Source organism: Felis catus, chromosome X (genome assembly GCF_018350175.1).
Source record: "Felis catus isolate Fca126 chromosome X, F.catus_Fca126_mat1.0, whole genome shotgun sequence".
Taxonomy (NCBI): domain Eukaryota; kingdom Metazoa; phylum Chordata; class Mammalia; order Carnivora; family Felidae; genus Felis; species Felis catus.
In genome coordinates this window covers 98,284,075-98,302,533 of record NC_058386.1, presented here as the reverse complement: position 1 = coordinate 98,302,533, position 18,459 = coordinate 98,284,075, and the positions used below count along the sequence as shown (strand labels likewise).

General features: G+C 42.2%; 1 protein-coding gene across 2 annotated transcripts in view; it reads left to right on the top strand.

The window, feature by feature from the left end:
* LAMP2 (lysosomal associated membrane protein 2) overlaps nt 1-18,459 on the top strand; it is a 36,580-nt gene that overhangs the window by 16,497 nt on the left and 1,624 nt on the right. The window contains exons 4-9 of one of the 2 annotated variants that reach the window (XM_006943973.5): nt 1,372-1,530; nt 3,496-3,683; nt 4,698-4,820; nt 7,246-7,309; nt 7,805-7,969; nt 10,302-12,823. In XM_006943973.5, the coding sequence (XP_006944035.1) occupies nt 1,372-1,530; nt 3,496-3,683; nt 4,698-4,820; nt 7,246-7,309; nt 7,805-7,969; nt 10,302-10,441 (839 nt within the window). In that variant the 3' untranslated portion in view covers nt 10,442-12,823. Of the gene's footprint in view, nt 1-1,371; nt 1,531-3,495; nt 3,684-4,697; nt 4,821-7,245; nt 7,310-7,804; nt 7,970-10,301; nt 12,824-18,459 lie in introns of those variants that run through there. The other variant, XM_004000847.4, reaches the window with a different exon arrangement.

The following is an 18,459-nucleotide window of genomic DNA, read 5'->3' as shown; positions in this document are numbered from 1 at the left end:
GGGGGCGCCAAGACAGCATTATTTGTCTGTCTTCCTACATGATGGAGAGCAGGGAAGGCAGCCTGTATTAGGGACCTTAAATACCTTCCTTCCTTGCCGCTTCTCCGCAAGAAATGAAGCCATTTGGGTGGATGACTGTGATCATAGTCTTTTAAAGTTTCAAAACTCTTCAGAATGGACATAGCTTATTCCTTTCATATTCTGAAGATTTCCTGAAATGGAATAGTCTTTAAATGCTATCCAGGAAGAGGTTTCTTTTTTTTAAATTTTTTTTTCAACGTTTTTTATTTTTTATTTTTGGGACAGAGAGAGACAGAGCATGAACGGGGGAGGGGCAGAGAGAGAGGGAGACACAGAATTGGAAACAGGCTCCAGGCTCCGAGCCATCAGCCCAGAGCCTGACGCGGGGCTCGAACTCCCGGACCACGAGATCGTGACCTGGCTGAAGTCGGACGTTTAACCGACTGCGCCACCCAGGCGCCCCGGGAAGAGGTTTCAAAAGCTCATTTTAGTTACTGCAACTTCCTCTGGGATAGTAGCACAAAAATAAGGATTTACTGTAAAATCCTTGATTAATCCATCTTTTTTCCTTCCTTGAGCACTAAGCCCTGTTTTTTTTTAAGTTTATTTATCTATTTTGAGAGAGACAGAGACAACACGAGTGGGGGAGGGGCAGAGAGAGGAGGAGAGAGGGAGGATCCCAAGCAGGCTCCGCACCGCCGGCACAGAGCCCGGATACAGGGCTCAAACCCACGAAACCGTGAGATCATGACCTGAGCCGAAACCAAGAGTTGGATGCTTAATGGACTGAGCCACCTAGGTGCCCCCAAGCCCTGTTGCTTCTACCTTAGATATGTGTTCATTTTGGCCTCTTTGCTGTTTCTTCTGCCACTCACCATCCTAATTCAGGCAACCCCTTCCCCTTTTCCCTTAACCAGGTCAGCAGCTTTCTAAGTACTTTCCCTCTTAAATGACTTTTCTTAAAAGTTTTTTCCCCTGCCCAGCCCCCACGATTTTGCCATCTTCCTGAAAATAAACGATATGTGTGTTATTTATTTCCAGCTTTAAAAACTGGAGCTAACCTTCCACTGCTAACAAAACAAAGCCTAACCTGTCCTCAGCTCATTTGGTTTGCTTCGGTGTGTGGCCACCTGCAGCTCGTCTTTCCTTCTTAACCCCCATCGCGTCTTTCCTCTTACTCCCTATGTTTCAGCCACAGTGACTTTGTCATTTCCTCAACGCGCCATGTGCTTTGTCACTTGAGGATGGGGTTAAGACAGGCAGACGGAAGAAGAAAGTCTACACGTGTATTTACGTTATTGCTTTTCTCCTACCTTCTTGGAAATGGCTGGTGTTAATCTTGTTTTACAGGGATCTTGACCGTTTATGACCCTGTGCGATTCAGAATTCCATTGAACAACATCTTCAGATGCAATAGTTTATCGACTTTAGAAAAGGATGATGTTGTCCAGTACTATTGGGATGTTCACGTACAAGCTTTTGTCCAGAATGGCACAGTGAGCACAAAAGGTGAGTACTTAAAGTATAGATACTTGGGTCCTAATTTAGGGTTGGAGTATACCAGCTGGCTTTAACTGAACTTGTTATCTAAAAGCATTTCTTTTTATTTTTTTAATTTTTTAAACATTTATTCATTTTTGAGAGACAGAGTGTGAATGGGGGAGGGGCAGAGAGAGAGGGAGACACAGAATCGGAGGCAGGCTCCAGGCTCTGAGCTGTCAGCACAGAGCCCAACACGGGGCTCGAACTCATGGACTGTGAGATCATGACCTGAGCCAAGGTCGGACGCTTAACTGACTGAGCCACCCAGGCACCCCATGAAAGTATTTCTGTCCGAGATTTGTTCATGGTTTATGGTGGACTGTAAAGTTTTTGTAAAGAGCGACAATTCATACTCTTGTGGAACTTGCAATTTTTTAAAGTTTACTTATTTATTTTGAGGTGGGAGGAGAGAGAGAATCCCAAGCAAGTTCCACACTGTCAGCACGGAGTCCGATGTGGGACTCGAACTCACGAACCGTGAGATCATAACCGAGCTGAAACCAAGAGCCAGATGCTTAACCAACTGAGCTACCCAGCACCCCGGAACTTGGAATTTTAAGTTGATGACGTACCTGTTAGAGGATGGTTTTTAAAAAATGTTTCACCTATAATGTTTTCAGCTGATCAAACCTAATCTTTGTTTGAACAAATCCTCAAATAGCTTGATCATCAGCTCTTTAGCTTTTGATGATCTAAGACCACAGCTCAGGTTGTGATCTTAGATGATCACAGGATGATCTTGGGATGATCTTAGACCAACCAGAGGTTGGGTCCTACTCGGTTAATAATAGCAATGGTACTTGTCTCCTGGCTACCATGGGGCTGCAGCTGAACATTACTTACGAGAAGGTTAGTTGTCTATTTTTCTTGGTACGTTCTTCTCGTATTTCCTTTCAAATACGGTATATTCTACGTCTGGCCCAAGAGTCCTGTTACTAGACTGATTCTGTCTTAATATATGTACTGCCGAAGTGAGCACTAGACCGATTCTGGTTTTCGTTTTAAACTTTATTTACTTGTTTTGAGACAGAGAGGGGGTGAGAGTGCGAAGAGGGGAGGGGCAGAGAGAGAGAGGGAGAGAGAGAGAATCCTAAGCAGGCTCCACGTTGTCACAGCTTGTGTTTGAAGCTTGAATTTTATACACTGCTTTTGTAACTTATATATGACTTTATGGAAATGTCATAATTTCTCATTCACGAGCTCTGGAAAACTACCAACACTGCCTAAGGGGAGTTTGAAATGTGTCTGATTTGCTGTAGGGGTGCTACCAAAAAAATGGGTTTACCGTTTGAACCCTTTAATGATCTCTAAACTTTTTTTCTGGTAAACACTCTCCTTCCTTATAGTGGCTGTGTGCGGGGAAGAAGAGGGTGGGCCTAGGTAGGAGTAGAATGTTTTCAAACTTAAATCTCTCCATGTGTCTGGGTGGGTCAGTCGGTTAAGCGTCCAACTCTTGGTTTTGGCTCAGGTCATGGTCTCACGGTTTCGTGAGTTTGAGCCCCAAGTCGGGCTCTGGGCTGGCATCAGGGAGCCTGCTTGGGATTTTCTCTCTCTCCCTCTTTTTCTCTGCCCCTCCCCTGCTCGAGCTGTCTCTCTCAACATAAATAAGTAAAACGATTTTAAAAAAGCTTAAATCTCTCATCTTCACATCAGAGGCAGGTGAAGTTCTTTGGGAATAAAGGGACTTAAGGGTCTACAAATGGGAGTGCGTGACCATGTGTAAGTAGATACGGCGTTTGTGTCTGGTGTGTCATAACCCTTAGAGACGGTGTGCATCTGAGGCAGCAGTTGGGGAACCTCTGTAGTATCAAGGTGGCCCCTGCCCCTAATGTAACCTTTAGACTTCTGTTGTGAGAGATATTTTGTTCTTTCCTGGCCTTATGAATTGAGGAAAAGTCCCCTTTAGTTTATTTTGTCCTTTGTTTCTTTTAGAATTTCTGTGTGAAAAAGATCGAACTTCAACCACTGTGGCGCCCATCACTCCCACCACCACACCGGCTCCTACTACAACGCCCATTCCAAAGGAAAAACCAGAGGTTGGGTCCTACTCGGTTAATAATAGCAATGGTACTTGTCTCCTGGCTACCATGGGGCTGCAGCTGAACATTACTCACGAGAAGGTTAGTTGTCTATTTTTCTTGGTACGTTCTTCTCGTATTTCCTTTCAAATACGGTATATCCTACGTCTGACCCAAGAGTCCTGTTACTAGACTGATTCTGTCTTAATATATGTACTGCCGAAGCGAGCACTAGACCGATTCTGGTTTTCGTTTTAAACTTTATTTGTTTTGAGACAGAGAGGGGGTGAGAGTGCGGAGAGAGAGGGAGAGAGAGAGAATCCTAAGCAGGCTCCGCGTTGTCAGCACAGAGCCCATTGCAGGGCTTGATCTCACAAACTGTGAGATCATGACCTGAGCTGAAATCAAGAGTCTTACTGAGCCACCCGGGCGCCCCTAGACCGATTCTGTTTTAAACAGAGATTTGATGTTGACTTGTTGAGGTTTGATTAGTTTGGAGTTACACAAAGAGTTAATGTCACTGTCAAGGCCTTGTCTTGGCCAGCAGGAAACCTAGCTGTATCCAGGACTCTTTGGGGTTTGGATTGTATTTACCATCAGCAGATCGGAGTACAAATAGTTGATCTTTATTTCAGTCCGTTTAAAATATGAATCCTTCGCATTTGTATCTGAAGCGCAGTGTAGGTTGATGATGCCAGGAACGGCGCAGCTGTGTCTCCAGCTCTTTGATGACTCAGGTCGGAGAGATGCACTCCTCTAGCTGCAGTGCTCCGCTGAGGCTACAGAGGGCGTGCCGGCGCCCAAGCCCGTTCCCAGAGTCTGGCGACTTAAACAAGCTAGACAGATGGCCCTTGTGCTCCATAAAAATGTGTCTTGTCATTTGGCTCATTGCTGAGGAAGCTTCCCTCTTGTTTTTCTCTCTTTTTTTTCCTTAAAGTTGTCTGAGTCCTAGCTTGAGAGCCCGTGCCAACTTTGTTTGAAAGTAAGACACCATGAACCTAGGTATCCAGACAAAAGGAATTTCTGTTCCCCACCGACGTGGCGGATTAGAGTATAAGGTTTTGCTGTGGACTCGTATGGTTAATGTGTACTTTTCTCCCTCTCCTTCCACGACAGGTTGCTTCGATTATTAACATCAACCCCAACACAACCGACTTCACCGGTAACTGCCATCCTCAGAGCGCTCTGCTTAGGCTGAACAGCAGCAACATCAAATTTCTTGACTTTGTCTTTGCCGTGGTGAGTAACAGACTTTTCTAAGATTAGGTTCGTTTTCTTAGGAACACATCTGAAAGTCTAAACATCTGTGTGTTTGGCGGGGGGTTGGCTATTTAGCTGTATTTTCCATTTCAGCACTACTTAATTATAAAGTGTAGTCCATTGATCAGCTTTCATCCCTGAGAGTCACCTCAGTGGTCCGTGGGCAGGACTCTTGTATTAATGTTCACCAAAAGTGACCGTTCTGCCATCACACAGACTTTAGGATAGGAGCGAGAATTAACCCACCTCCCCCCCTGAAACTCTGTAATCCATCTCATATAGATATACTTAATCATAAAGTGTGCATGAATTTATATGTCATGTATTTTATAAAAGATAAAAAGTAGTTTCCATAATATTTTTCTCTATTACTGGTTAGAAAATTCGTGTTTGTCTGCTATAATATCTTAGTGCTTTTTGGAGGCTCTACTGTTTGTCACAGTACCAGCAATGATAATAGTTAACATTTATTGAGTACTTGCCATGTGCAAGGCTCTGGCTTAAGTACTTAACACACATAAATTCATTAAATCAAGATAGTTTATAATGGCAGTGTTTGGGATTTTATTCATGCTCAAATCCAGGGCTGAGCCCTGGGAACCTTCTGCGGAGCCTGCTTAAAATTCTCTCCCTCCCTCTCTCTCTTCCCTTCCCCCCACCAAATAACTAAACTTAAAGTGGGATGAGTGATAGACCAGAAGAAAATACAAAGCCTGTGGGAGTATAGAGGAGGCAGTGGTTCATTTTGGGTGGAGGAGAGTCAAGGTTTCACGGAAGAGATGACATTTGAACTGGACCTTCAAGGATGGGTTAGATTTATACATATGGAGCTAAGGGGAGTGAGTGGAAAAGTACAGGTACTTTCTGGGTGAAGGAACACAGTCAAAACCAGCTAGGAGAATGAGGCATGTGGCATGTTTAACGAAAGGTGGGTATGGAAAAGTAGTTGGGACAAACTGTGAGGAGCCTTGAATGCCAAGCTGAGATGTAGCCTAAGTCAAGGAGAGAGATAGCCTCTTTTATGCTTCCTCCTGACATTTCTCTGCGTCTCTCCCTTCCATTTTCCTTCCCCATCTGTCACCTTCCTTCCTGGCCCTGATTCCAGCTTGCATGTCCTCTTACCTGGATTGTTGAAACAGCCTCCTAACTAGTCCTTCCTCTTCCTCTCCTCCCTCAGTGTTCTTCTGCATCAGCGTAACCTTCCTGCAGCACAGCTCTTCCCCCAGAAACCTGCAGTGGTTCTGTTTTACCAACAAGATAACCTCTAAATTCCACGGCAGTGTATTTCCAGTGTCTCCCCCGGCACCCCCCGCCCTCACCATGCAACGTAACTTGCATGTCCGGCTTTGTTTCCTTCTCTCCCTTCTCATGAATCCCACGCTCCCCTCACCCTGTGCCCTGTGCACTTTCAGTGAGGTAGGAGAGCATAGTAGTAATCAGTACATAGGCTCTGTAGCCAGACTTCCTGGGTTCAAACCCCACCTCACTGACTACCAACCATATAGACTTGGGGAAAATCATTTTAACATCTCCCTACTTCGATCACCCCATCCCAGACCGGGGCATTATAATTATTCGATGTGAAGTTTTAAGAACATTGCTTGGTACTGAGTACGTTTCAAATGCTAGTGTACTTGTGACGGTGCTTATTTTCTGGTTACCTTAGCTCATACTGTTGCCTTCTCGAGTACCCTTTCCTGCTTGTTTCCTGATTAAGTCCTACTTAGTTCAAATGGCCTATCCCTAAGCTTGTATCACTTTGCTTCTTTCCTACTTGGATGTCATCTGTCTCCTTTTAATTTTTATAACTTGTCGCTGTCTTTTTTTTTTTTTTTTTTTTTGCAATATGGTTATTTCTTTATGTATTTATCTTATCTTTCCTGGCAGATTGCAAACATGGTGGGGGTGGGATCTGAGTCTGGTTCACGTGGCTGGCTCCCTGGAGCACTTAGATAATGTTGCCTTGTACATGCTAAGCATTAAAATAATTAGAATGACTGGCTGATCAGATGAGTGCTTCACAAAGATAATAGCAGCGAAGGAAAGATCCCAGCTGGAGAGGCTGAAAAGGCGGGGAGGGAGCCCAGTTAAGAAGAGACTGTTGAGATCCAGGCTGGAGGAGGCGAGGGCTCAGCAAGGCACACGAGGAATAAAATGAGGGGCTGAACTGTTGAGTGTCGAAGAGCCATGTGACTACACCTTTGGTCCAAAAATGGGAACAAAATGCAGAGGAAAAAAGATTCTGTCACGTTTTACTTCGTTGCAGTTTATTCTCTTGGCCCGGGGTCTAATCTGTGGCTTTATTTTCTGGATAATATTTTAGATTGCTTTTTGTCTGTAGATATTAACTGTACCTGTGGACAGTTGCGGTGTGTTGATTAACTCGAAGCTCTTTTCCTAACAGAAAAATGAAAACCGATTCTATCTGAAGGAAGTGAATATCAGCATGTATTTGGTAAATGGCTCTGGTAAGCAAAGCATTGGCCTCGGGGAGAAGAGTGGGCTGGGTTTCACCGAAGAAATAAAAACCATAGCTGTCTTGTTACCAAATAGTACCTTATTTAATGCAACAGAAGACTCTGTGTGGAAATTGTACCTCGACCACACATGAAAATCAGTAACTTAAGTCTCCCTTATTTTCAAAGTGTGGGGGCTAATAGTCAAGGATGTGACTGATTTTTTTGACCATAGAAACCTCTATAGAAAGATAGGAAACCTAGTGGTCATAAGAATGGCTTTTTGTGGGTAGACCCTGTACCCCAAGCTTCCATACTTCCCTGGAAAATTCTGAGGACTGTCCCATTTCTTAGGTCGACAGGATGAGATGTTACTAACAGGGGCGCCTGGCTGGCTCAGTCGGTAGAGCATACGACTCTTGATTTCAGGGTCGTGAGTTCATGCCACACATTGGGCGTAGAGCCTACTTTAAAAAGAAGTTACTAACATGTCTGTTTTCCTTAAAGTTTTCAGCATCGCAAATAACAATCTGAGCTACTGGGATGCGCCCCTGGGAAGTTCTTATATGTGCAACAAAGAGCAGACTGTTTCAGTGTCTGGAGCATTTCAGATAAATACCTTTGATCTAAGGGTTCAGCCTTTCAACGTGATGGAAGGAAAGTATTCTACAGGTAAGAGTTGAGCAAGTTCTGTTGATAATTTATGTTCTCATGTTGACTGATAGGTGGCTTTTCCTTTGACTCATGGGCATCGAAGTATTGAAATACAGAAATATGAATTCACCTCTTGTGACTCTGTTGGAGAGTTCGCATAGCCTTGAGCAAGTTGTGTGAACTGTATTTGGCTCATCGGTTTGCTCAAACTAGATTTTTTTGTGTGGATCTGAGAACCATTTGCACCCAAGTTCTTAAGGCTAAAAACTGATGGAAGCTTTCAGTGAGCTTAAGGTACAGAAACTCCTAGGTTTTAGTTTGTGAGAAGGATGGCAGCTTTGAGCATCTTGGATCTGTTTTGGGGGGGCCATCTTCTCATCGGAAATATTTTCATACGCGAATAAAAGCAGTTGGGTCTTATTTTGTTAAGACAAAAGATTATGATTAGCAAAGCCTCAAATACCATGAGCAGTGTTTTGGTCAGCCAAAATGACTTGGAGAGTTTTTAAAAGCATGTGCCAGTGTGAATGAGGTTTTTTTGGAAGATCTACTCAGGGCTAATGGTGGTATTTATCAGATTTTTTAATGAAACCTTTGTGGAGGGCTCAGTTCAGTGCGTTGATATGAATATGAAAGATGCATTTGGCATTACAAGATTAACATTTGCACACAGGGAAAAAAAGTACATAAAATTCCTTAATTGACTTGTCCTTTTAGACTGATTACCTAAAATTGGGGGTTTGTGGATCACAGCTCTGCTGAGCAGAGCCATTCAAACCGTCTGCATCCTTTTTAACAATTAATTCTCTGGTTTAGAAGGAAATGTGGAAGCTGTGTTTAAAAGCAAATGTGCCATGAGCCCCTGAACTGCTTTTGCAGTGGTGCTGAATCCCCCTGCCTGACCTGGTTAGGCGAGGGTAAGTGGGGGGCCTTTATCCCACCATTCTCGTGACCGGAGAGGTCAATCACACTTAGAAATTGTTTTGAAGCCTTCCTTTTCCCTCGTCAGTTTTGCTTATGTACTACGATTATTTTGATCCTTTCATAGTTTTATTTTTGAGTCTTTATCTAGCTCCCCTACATTGTTACCCTAATTTTAGGCCCAGATTTGTGTTTAGAATTGAAAATCATTTTCAGTGTGATAGCAGCTCGGGTCTGCTTAGCTAGTCAGCTGTAATAGAGATAGACATGGGCTGCGTTCCTTCTCGGATCTGAAACTTTGGTTTTTTTGTATGTAGAGTTAAAAATGGTACCCAAAGGAATATACAGCATTTAATCCTGGTAATGGATGTGTAATGTACTCATGGAGCTAGGTTCTTGACCATGGGTACCCATAAATATGATATACTTGACTGTAGAGGAGGAGGAAATAGACTTGCAGTAAGGTAAAAGAGTGTTGATTGGATTGTACTGGATGGGACTACTCTCCAGAAATAGACAAGCTAGCCCGTGTGGGCTGCCAGCCCTGGGCAGGTTGATAAATGCAGTAAACACACACAAATTAGTAAGAGGTCCCAGTCTCTTGACTTCTGTAGCCATTAAAATCATACACTCTAGGTCAGGGATCTGCAAAGTGTATTTGTAAGGCACAGACAGTAAGTGATTTTAAGTTTGGAGGCCATATGGGCTCTGTCACAACTATTCAGTTCTACTGTTGTAGCATGAAAACAGCCACAGGCAATAAACAAATGAGTGTGGCTGGGTTCCAATAGAACTTTATTTATGGATACTGAAATCTGAATTTCATATAATTCTCATGTGTCACAAAATTTCTTCTTCCTCTTTTTTTTTTTTAAATCATTTAAAAATGTCGAAAAGCCATATTTAGCTCTTGGGTCAGATTTGGCCTCCAGGCTATAGTTTGCTCTCTGCTCTAAAGGATTCCAGAGCCAGCACGGTTCTAATCCCATGATTAAACCTTTCTGATCTGTGCTCAATTTCCCAAAAGACTCTACCACTAAGAGGCTAATCTGGCCATGTAGAAATGGGCTGGATTAGCTCTCTTCATTTCTGGTAAAGTAACATTCCTCTATTTTGGAAAGGACTTCAAATATGAAACACGTACACGTATGTATGTGCTTACTCAGAGATATAAAGGAGTATATATGTATTCATATACATGAATACCTATATTCATACACACACGAAAGAAAAGACCAGTAAGCTTTAGGATTTTAATTCTAGAGCAATCCATAATTTTCTGTAGCTTTATCATTACAATATACCTGTCTTAGTTACTTAGCGTTGATTTTGTAAGAGCGTTTCTGACTTTTGAATCAACATCTTTTACTTCTGGACATTCATTTTTGATTATACTCATTATTTGTCACACACTTTTTCTCACCTACAGCCCAGGAGTGTTCGCTGGATGATGACACCATTCTAATACCAATTATAGTTGGTGCTGGTCTTTCAGGCTTGATTATCGTTATAGTGATTGCTTACCTAATTGGCAGAAGAAAAAGCTATGCTGGATATCAGACTCTGTAATACTGATCCATATGTGATCTCTGTTACAAAATAACAAAGCAAGTACAAGTTCCAACATGCAATACTGTTCAGTTTGAGGTATATTTTAGTTGCAGTTCTGATCTTAGAATGGGTGGTGTGGGGGATTTCGAACTTAAATAAATAGAACCCCCCCCCTCAAAACTATAAACTACACATTAATCACGTGATTTTGGGTCTTTCCCCCCACCCAGCCAAGGAATTTAAAACTTATTTCCACGGCAAAAAAGCATGTGTGAAATCACCTGGGTTATTGGTTCTACTCTATTGTCTTGAATTAGTATTTCTGCATATTTGCTCTAGGTATTCTGGTGAGCAATCTACAGTTCAGGAAACAGATTTCAAAAAGAGATTTTTTTTTCCTACATGGGGTCAAAATTGACACAGTGCATCCTACAGTGGATTTGTACTTGCTCCTTTTGCATTTTTTTGTGATTTTGTTTGCAGGTTAACTTAGCTACCTTGGCATTGCTGCATATTTGACCTATGAGAGATATGCCAATAGATTTGAACAGGGTCTGGTATTATGTTCTTAGCGATGAATGCTTTTCTAATGCCTTTTGAATACATTTGTATTTAATGTGGCTGTAATGACAAAAGATACAAAAGCTGTATAAATTTTGGAATAGGTGTTAATCTTGTTTAATCCTTTTTTTTTTTTTTTTTTAAAGAAAAAAGTGGATTTCTTTCAATCTTTTAATGGCAAGACACAAGACTATTCCAACTGGGCATTTCAATCCATTTTCTAGGTGCTTTAGAGATAATTGCTAGGCAGTGCCAGTTTGGGGCGTTAGACCTTTGTACCTGTAAATTGGCCTCTACACGCAGTGCAGAAATCAATGTGGTTTCTCTTTAGCCTTGCAGTATGCTTCTCGGTGGTAGTATGCTCTTTCTTTTCTTGTGTTTTTTTTCTCTTCTCCTTTCCTTTCCTTCTCTTTTTCTTAAAGAAGAAATGCCAGGATGTCCTAGAACCCAGACAAAGAAGTGCACTTACACTTAGAAAGTAACTCGCACCTAACCTAAAAGTCTTGGTCTTCTCTTAGTCCATTAAAAAGTTCTGCTTTCTTCCAGCTTGCATCGATTGCTACAGCATTTACTAATTTGACTTTCACATTTAAATGGTTCTGTGCTAATCAAAACTTAACGTTATTATTGTTCATTATGGTGGAATCATTACTAATTCATGTACTTTGTGTTCAGTTTTGTGCCCTGGAGAGATGCACCGATTGTCCACTTATCATGCACTGCCTAATGTTTATATGAGAAAGCAAAACATTTCAGCTTGATAGTTAACACATCAGGTAGTTTTCACTGCTCTAGGAGACCTTTTTTTTTGGTATTGGAATGGCTGAGCAAATATTTAAAAGTTTTTAATATGCAGCCATATATGGAAGGGAGGTTCCTGTGATTTGGGAGTGGGAGATTATGTGCCCCCACATTCACTAGAAAATGGGATACGTGGGTTCCAAACTATGACTGATGTTGAATTACTTTGGTAGTCTGGCTATATACACCACACACACACACACACACACACACACACACACACACAGGCAATTGCATGTTAGCATGTGTATGTCTATAGGTATCTTTCGAGTTATGCTGGAGTGGCAAATACTTTCTCCCACTTAGATTTGCTCTCTGCTTAGAGTAGCCTGAAACTCTTACTGGCTCAGAATCAGATTCTTGGCCAGCCCCTCCCTTAAAGCTACATTGAGCTGCATTGCCAGCTTAAGGCACTTTTTAAAGACTAAATATAAATCTGATTTTTAAAAGTTATTTTTTACTTTAAATAGTGTTCTAGTGTAGGATTGTTAACCTTATATGAATAGATAATGCTTATAAGAAAATGGGCGTTAGATATTTCTCATGAGTCAAAATAAAGCAGCTTTTTATTTGAAAATAAAAACCGGAAGCACAAGTGGGTGGCGCTCGCTTAATGCTGTTGATGTTTCTAAAAGTTTTTACATTTAGATTATATACCTAATTCATATTAAAATACCTCTAATTAGCACTGTTTTGTAGAAAATCTGACTTCATTGAATATTTTTGTATTTTACATGGGCCAGTTTATATCCTCTTACTTACACTATTACTTCCTATAGCCACATGTTCTTTGTACCTTTTGTAGTTTTGTTCTTTGTACTGGGTTTACACCTTGCTGGTCTCACATGCTATTTGGTTCTAGGTGTTTCTCATGTTTTAGCATTTGTATAAAGAAACTGGTCCATGTAAATACTTTTCATGTTTTTTTCTCATATGTTTAAACCACTAGTTGATGTATGGTGTTTAGATATTTGCCTGTCCAATTTGCTCAACATACTGCTTCTAAAACAATAAAGATTCTTTTATTTCTTAAGGAAATTTGCTCACATTTTTTCCCGTTGGTTAAAGTAAAACTTTTGTATACTTTATGATGACGATTTCTTCCAAAAGGGAAAACTTTAGAAAAGCTTAGAAGTGGAACTAAGTTATTTCCAAAATATTCTGTGTATTACCATCTGGAAGAGTGGTCCCGTGCATCAGTCTGTACTGATGCTGGGCTGGCTACAGATTAAGAATCACCTGGGAAGCTTGTTAGAAAAATTCACATGCCAGCCTCAATTCCTAGAAGATTTCACTTAGCAGGTCTGGGTGTGCGTGTGTGTGCGTGTGTGTGTGTGCGCACGCGTGTGCGCGTGTATGTGTGTGTAAGCGCTCCTGTAAGATCTGGCATGTAGCCAATTAGAGAACCAGTGATCTGGAATGTTTATTTCATAGGAAGAGCTTTAGAGTATCTCCCTGTTCACTTTTCTTTTTTCCTTTATTTTTATTAAAAAGATTTTTAATGTTCATTTTTGAGAGAGACAGAGAGGGGCAGAGAGAGAGGGAGACCCAGAATCCGAAGCAGGCCTCAGGCTCTGAGCAGTCAGCACAGAGCCCGATGTGGGGCTCAGACTCATGAACTGTGAAATCATGACCTGAGCCGAAGTCGGATGCTTAACCGGCTGAGCCACCCAGGTGCCCCTCTTTGTTCACTTTTCTCATCTCCCTAAGTTGAGGCTGATATTTAATATCTATAGATAGTAGCTGTACATTGCAGCCATACAAACCCAGCTATTGATCTGAACCAAAATAAGATTGGGTGCAATCACTCTCTCAGATCACCCTAAAATACTTGAATCGTCCAATTTTCACCTAGCTTCCCAGTCACCTAGCACACACAAAAACTTGGCAACCTGGCGTTGCCAACCTAACTTTCCTCTGGATTGCCCACTTCAGCCATGTGACTGCCAGTTAATTGTCACAACTTCCAGCTACTAGCTGCCATGTGACTTTGGCCAAGCTGCTTAACTTCTGGGGTCTCCATTTCTTCATCTGGGGGCTGAGGGTTTTAAAATCCTGTTACTCTTGATTTCTTTGAGTGATAGTTTCCATTTCAGTGAAAATTTTGAGTATTTTTAGAACAAATCTGAAAAGAAGCTACTAGATATAATCAAGAGCATACTTTATATACAGCGTAAAATATACCATCTGAAGCTTCTTGCACTTTTCAGGAGGAATTCTTGTAAGAAAGACTCAGATATTTTTTTTAAGATTTTAGCATTTCATCTTTGTTTCTTTAAGTAGATAATGTTAAATTATCTTGGGCTCCTCTTGCTCCCACCCATCTCTTTTATTCTGGTAACTAGCTTTCTGCATCAATAATTACCATATCTTGTTTTTGAAAACTAGTATAGACATGTTTGGGTAATACTGAGTAGCTTCAAGTATCTTCAGATTCATGTGATACACTTCAAACAGTTTGTAGATCTAAAAGGTATATAATTAGGTGTCACATAAGACTATGATTCGTAGGGCACCTGGGTGGCTCTGTCAGTTAGGCCTCCGACTTCGGCTCAGGTCATGATCTCACGGTTCCTTTGGTGAGTTCAAGCCCTGCATCGGGCTCTCTGCGGATAATGTGGGGGCCCCTTCAGATCCACTATCCCCCTCTTTCCCTGCCCCTTCCCTGCTTGTGCACCTGTGCACTCTCTCTCAAAAATAAACATTAAAAATTTCTTTAAAAAAATACGATTCTTAATGCTGATTCTTCCAAAGAGAAATTTTGAGACAGTTGGTTTTTAAGATGAGTTTGTTTTATATTTTGTCACAAATGTATATCTCAGCTTTCCGACTGAAAACTGTACCCTGAAAATAGTTTTTGAAAAATTTCTGAGCTAACAGAAAAGTGAGGATTAATAGAATTTTTAGTCTATATGAAACTTTTCATTGAAATTTCAGCGGCCGTGAAACCTTTTTATCTTTAAAAATCTTCAGTGCTTCTGTAATTAATTATTGAACTCTTCCACAAATACACTCTTTGTTTCTCCAGAAATATTTTCAGTATGGGTCTCAAGTCTACATTTTGCAAATATATCAGGTCAAAATGACCTGAGAGATTTTCTTTCCTTCAGGATGTGATCCTGTTAAAATTACTGTTTTCCAAAATTTCTTTCCATCACCTAAAGAATTTTTAAAGGCTGAATTCGTAAAATCAATAGTTATTATAAATTAATACTTCACATACTAATTGAGAGCATTTTAAGTAAGTGACAGCATCTAGAAAGGTCTTTGTATTAGTGGAATTGCCTTTTTGATCTACTCTGGGAATATTTGTCTTACATGAAAGCCTTATTGGCAGTATTTATGAAAGTCGTTTCAATACTAGGTCAAATACCCAATTTGGGAAAGAGAGGACTATGAATCCGTTGCCAGAATAAGAAATTAATCTGCTAATGAATTTTTTAAAAACCAAGTTATATTACATCCAAGGCATAATACTTTATGGTTCATGTCACCTCATAGTTTATATGCTGGGTGGTAATTTGGGAAATTGAAGGGGAGGAGTCAGCTCACCGGGTGCTCCTGCCCATATACTCACAAGTCACATCTGGCAATCTCAGCTATCTGGATCTCTAACAGAACCAAGAAGCAAGTAAAAAAGAGCATTGAGCTGGCAGCCAAAGCCGATATCATAAAGTCCATAAACTCCAGGATTGCATCCTGTTCCCAGTTATTGCCCCAGAGGCTAGCAAAAGCCTGGCCCATTTCTTAAATGTAGGCACAATCAGAATTGCCTTGTAGCCTGTCCATTCTTATTTCGACACAGTTCTAACGAGCTTAATTATCTGATTTCTCAAACCCTGGTAGATTGCAAGCTAGGGCAGTAAGAGGCAAGGAAATGGAAAGTAGAAGTGATGGTTCAACATCCCAGCTGCCTTCCTCTGCAGGTGTCCCTCCATCTGTATCATTGCTTCCTCCTCTCCACTCTCAGTAGCTTTTCTTTTCCTGCTCGGTGCTTCCAGGATCCCATTTCACCTGCCTCCTAGGCGACTTTGTACCATTGTCTTCAGTCAATTGTTTGTTTGTTTGTTTGTTTGTTTTTAATTTTTTTTTCAACGTTTTTTATTTATTTTTGGGACAGAGAGAAACATAGCATGAACGGGGGAGGGGCAGAGAGAGAGGGAGACACAGCATTGGAAACAGGCTCCAGGCCATCAGCCCAGAGCCTGACGCGGGGCTCGAACTCCCGGACCGCGAGATCGTGACCTGGCTGAAGTCGGACGCTTAACCGACTGCGCCACCCAGGCGCCCCAGTCAATTGTTTGTTTTGTTGTTGTTTGTTTGTTTTAACTTTTTAAAAAATTTTTTTTAACGTTTATTTATTTTTGAGACAGAGAGAGAGCATGAACGGGGGAGGGGCAGAGAGAGAGGGAGACACAGAATTGGAAACAGGCTCCAGGCTCTGAGCCATCAGCCCAGAGCCCGACGCGGGGCTCGAACTCACGGACCGCCGGATCATGACCTGAGCTGAAGTCGGACGCTTAACCGACTGCGCCACCCAGGCGCCCCTGTTTTAACTTTTTTTAATGTTTATTTATTCTTGAGTGAGAATGAGAGAGACAGAGTGTGAGTGGGGGAGGGGCAGAGAGCGAGGGAGACACAGAATCTGAAGCAGGCTCCAGGCTCCGAGCTGTCGGCACAGAGCCCGACGCGGGGCTCAAACCCACGAACCGTGAGATCATGACCTGAGCTGAAGTTGGACGCTTAACCCACTGGACCACCTAGGTGCCCGTCTTCAGTCAATTGTTAATGGCTCTTTCCCTTGGTCTACAGACTATTTAAGTGTCTTCCACCCTAAAGCTAGCCTTTGTTCTTCTAACTACCTACTTCCTTGTCCTCTCTTCTTCTAAACTTGTCAGAACGACTACTGAATGTTCCCCATGTTCCCCATCCCAAGTCGTTGATCTCCCAACCGATCACTTTCCTTTTGCTCCTAAACCTATAGCAATTGGACTCACAGCCAACACCTTCCATATTGCTAGAGATCCAGTAGGTTCTCTAATATTTTTCACTATTCTTCCATGCTGATTGAAGCTGTTTCCTTCCTTGGCTTCTGTGGCACCACTTTCTACATGCCTTTTCTATTTCTTTTCCTTGCTCCTTTATTCCTCCAATATTAGTGTTCCCAAGGGTTTTGTCTCTGGTCCTTTTTAAATTCTGTTTGCCCTTGCTGAGACATAAATGTGTCCCTGGTTTTTATTGTCACTTAGGTTCATCAACCACTCGGTTGGGACACAGGCAGGCATCTTAAACCCAGAAGATCCCAAACTGACCATCTCCCTCTTCCACATATTTCTCTCCACCCTGCCCACACTCACAAAAATAAAATAGATAAATTAAAAAAACCCAGGCCACACACATAAAAATAACTACAAACAAATCTGAATGCACAGATTCTCCCTCCTGTATTCCCTATCATGATGAACGGCACCGGTATCTACATAATCACTCAGGTGTGGAATTGAAAGCCATTTTATTACCTCCTACCACACCCCCAATATCTGTGTGGTCAATTCTGCCTTCTCATTGGATCGCTAGTCTGTCCCTTTCTGTATCTGTGCTTCGTTAACCCGGTTGGGGACCATATTATTGGTCTTCTGGCCTCTAGCAATAGAGACGCCTCCTCACTTCCAGTCCTGCAGCTGCCGTAACTTCCAAAACAATATCCTGGTTAAAATCTTACTACACTGTTTTTTTCCCCCATCAGTATGAGGCCAGGCTACCTAGAGCATACAATGCCTTTGTGAGCTGGTCCTGGAGTCCTTTTTCTGCTGCTTTTCCAGCCAAGAGTACCTCTTGATCCATCCTAGCTATGCCGACCTGCTTGCATTTCCCCTGAAATGCCATGTTTTCTTGCCCTCCATATTTTGGTCTGTGCTGTTTCATATACTTGGAATGCCCTTCCCGCATTATCTGCATGGTTAATTCCTACTCATAAATTTTTTTTTGGAGAGGGAGGAGAGGGGCAGAGGGAGAAGCAGGGGGAGAATCCCCAGTAGGCTCTGTGCTCTCAGCACAGAGCCCAACACGGGCCTCGATCTCACGAAGCACAAGATCATGACCCGAGCTGAGATCAAGAGTCTGACGCTCAGCTGACTGAGCCACGCAGGCGCCCCGGTTCCTGCTCATTCCTCAGTCACCAGTGTCACCCCTTTCAAAGTATGCCTTGTGTAACAAGGCCGAGTTGAGTGTGCCTCTGAAACACTTCCATGGCCCTTTGTGGGCTGCTGCCCCATCACAGCACGTTTTGAGATCCTAACCCCTGCTTTTCTTGTCTGACTCACACCCGAGGCAGGCAGCTATGCTATCAGGGTCAGCTTCTGCTTTCTGCTCAATGACCTCAGGTTGCTACGTGTTGAGTTCATATGTCTGCTTTGTATGGCTATTCAGTTGGCTCCTTGCATTAATGCTTCACAATCTGCAGTGTTCTGGGCACTCTGCTGCTTCTACATTGTAACAGTTGGCCTCTGAAAGCTCACAGCCTGGTCGCCAAGGAAAGATTCATTCTGTGTATCATTATCTTTCGTTTAAGAAACCTGGGAAGTGTATGTGATCAGTTTATGTACCTTTCATCCAAAATGACTGCATTTGCAGGGGGGCGGGGGAGGTCCTTAAAAGTGTACGATTTGGTTATT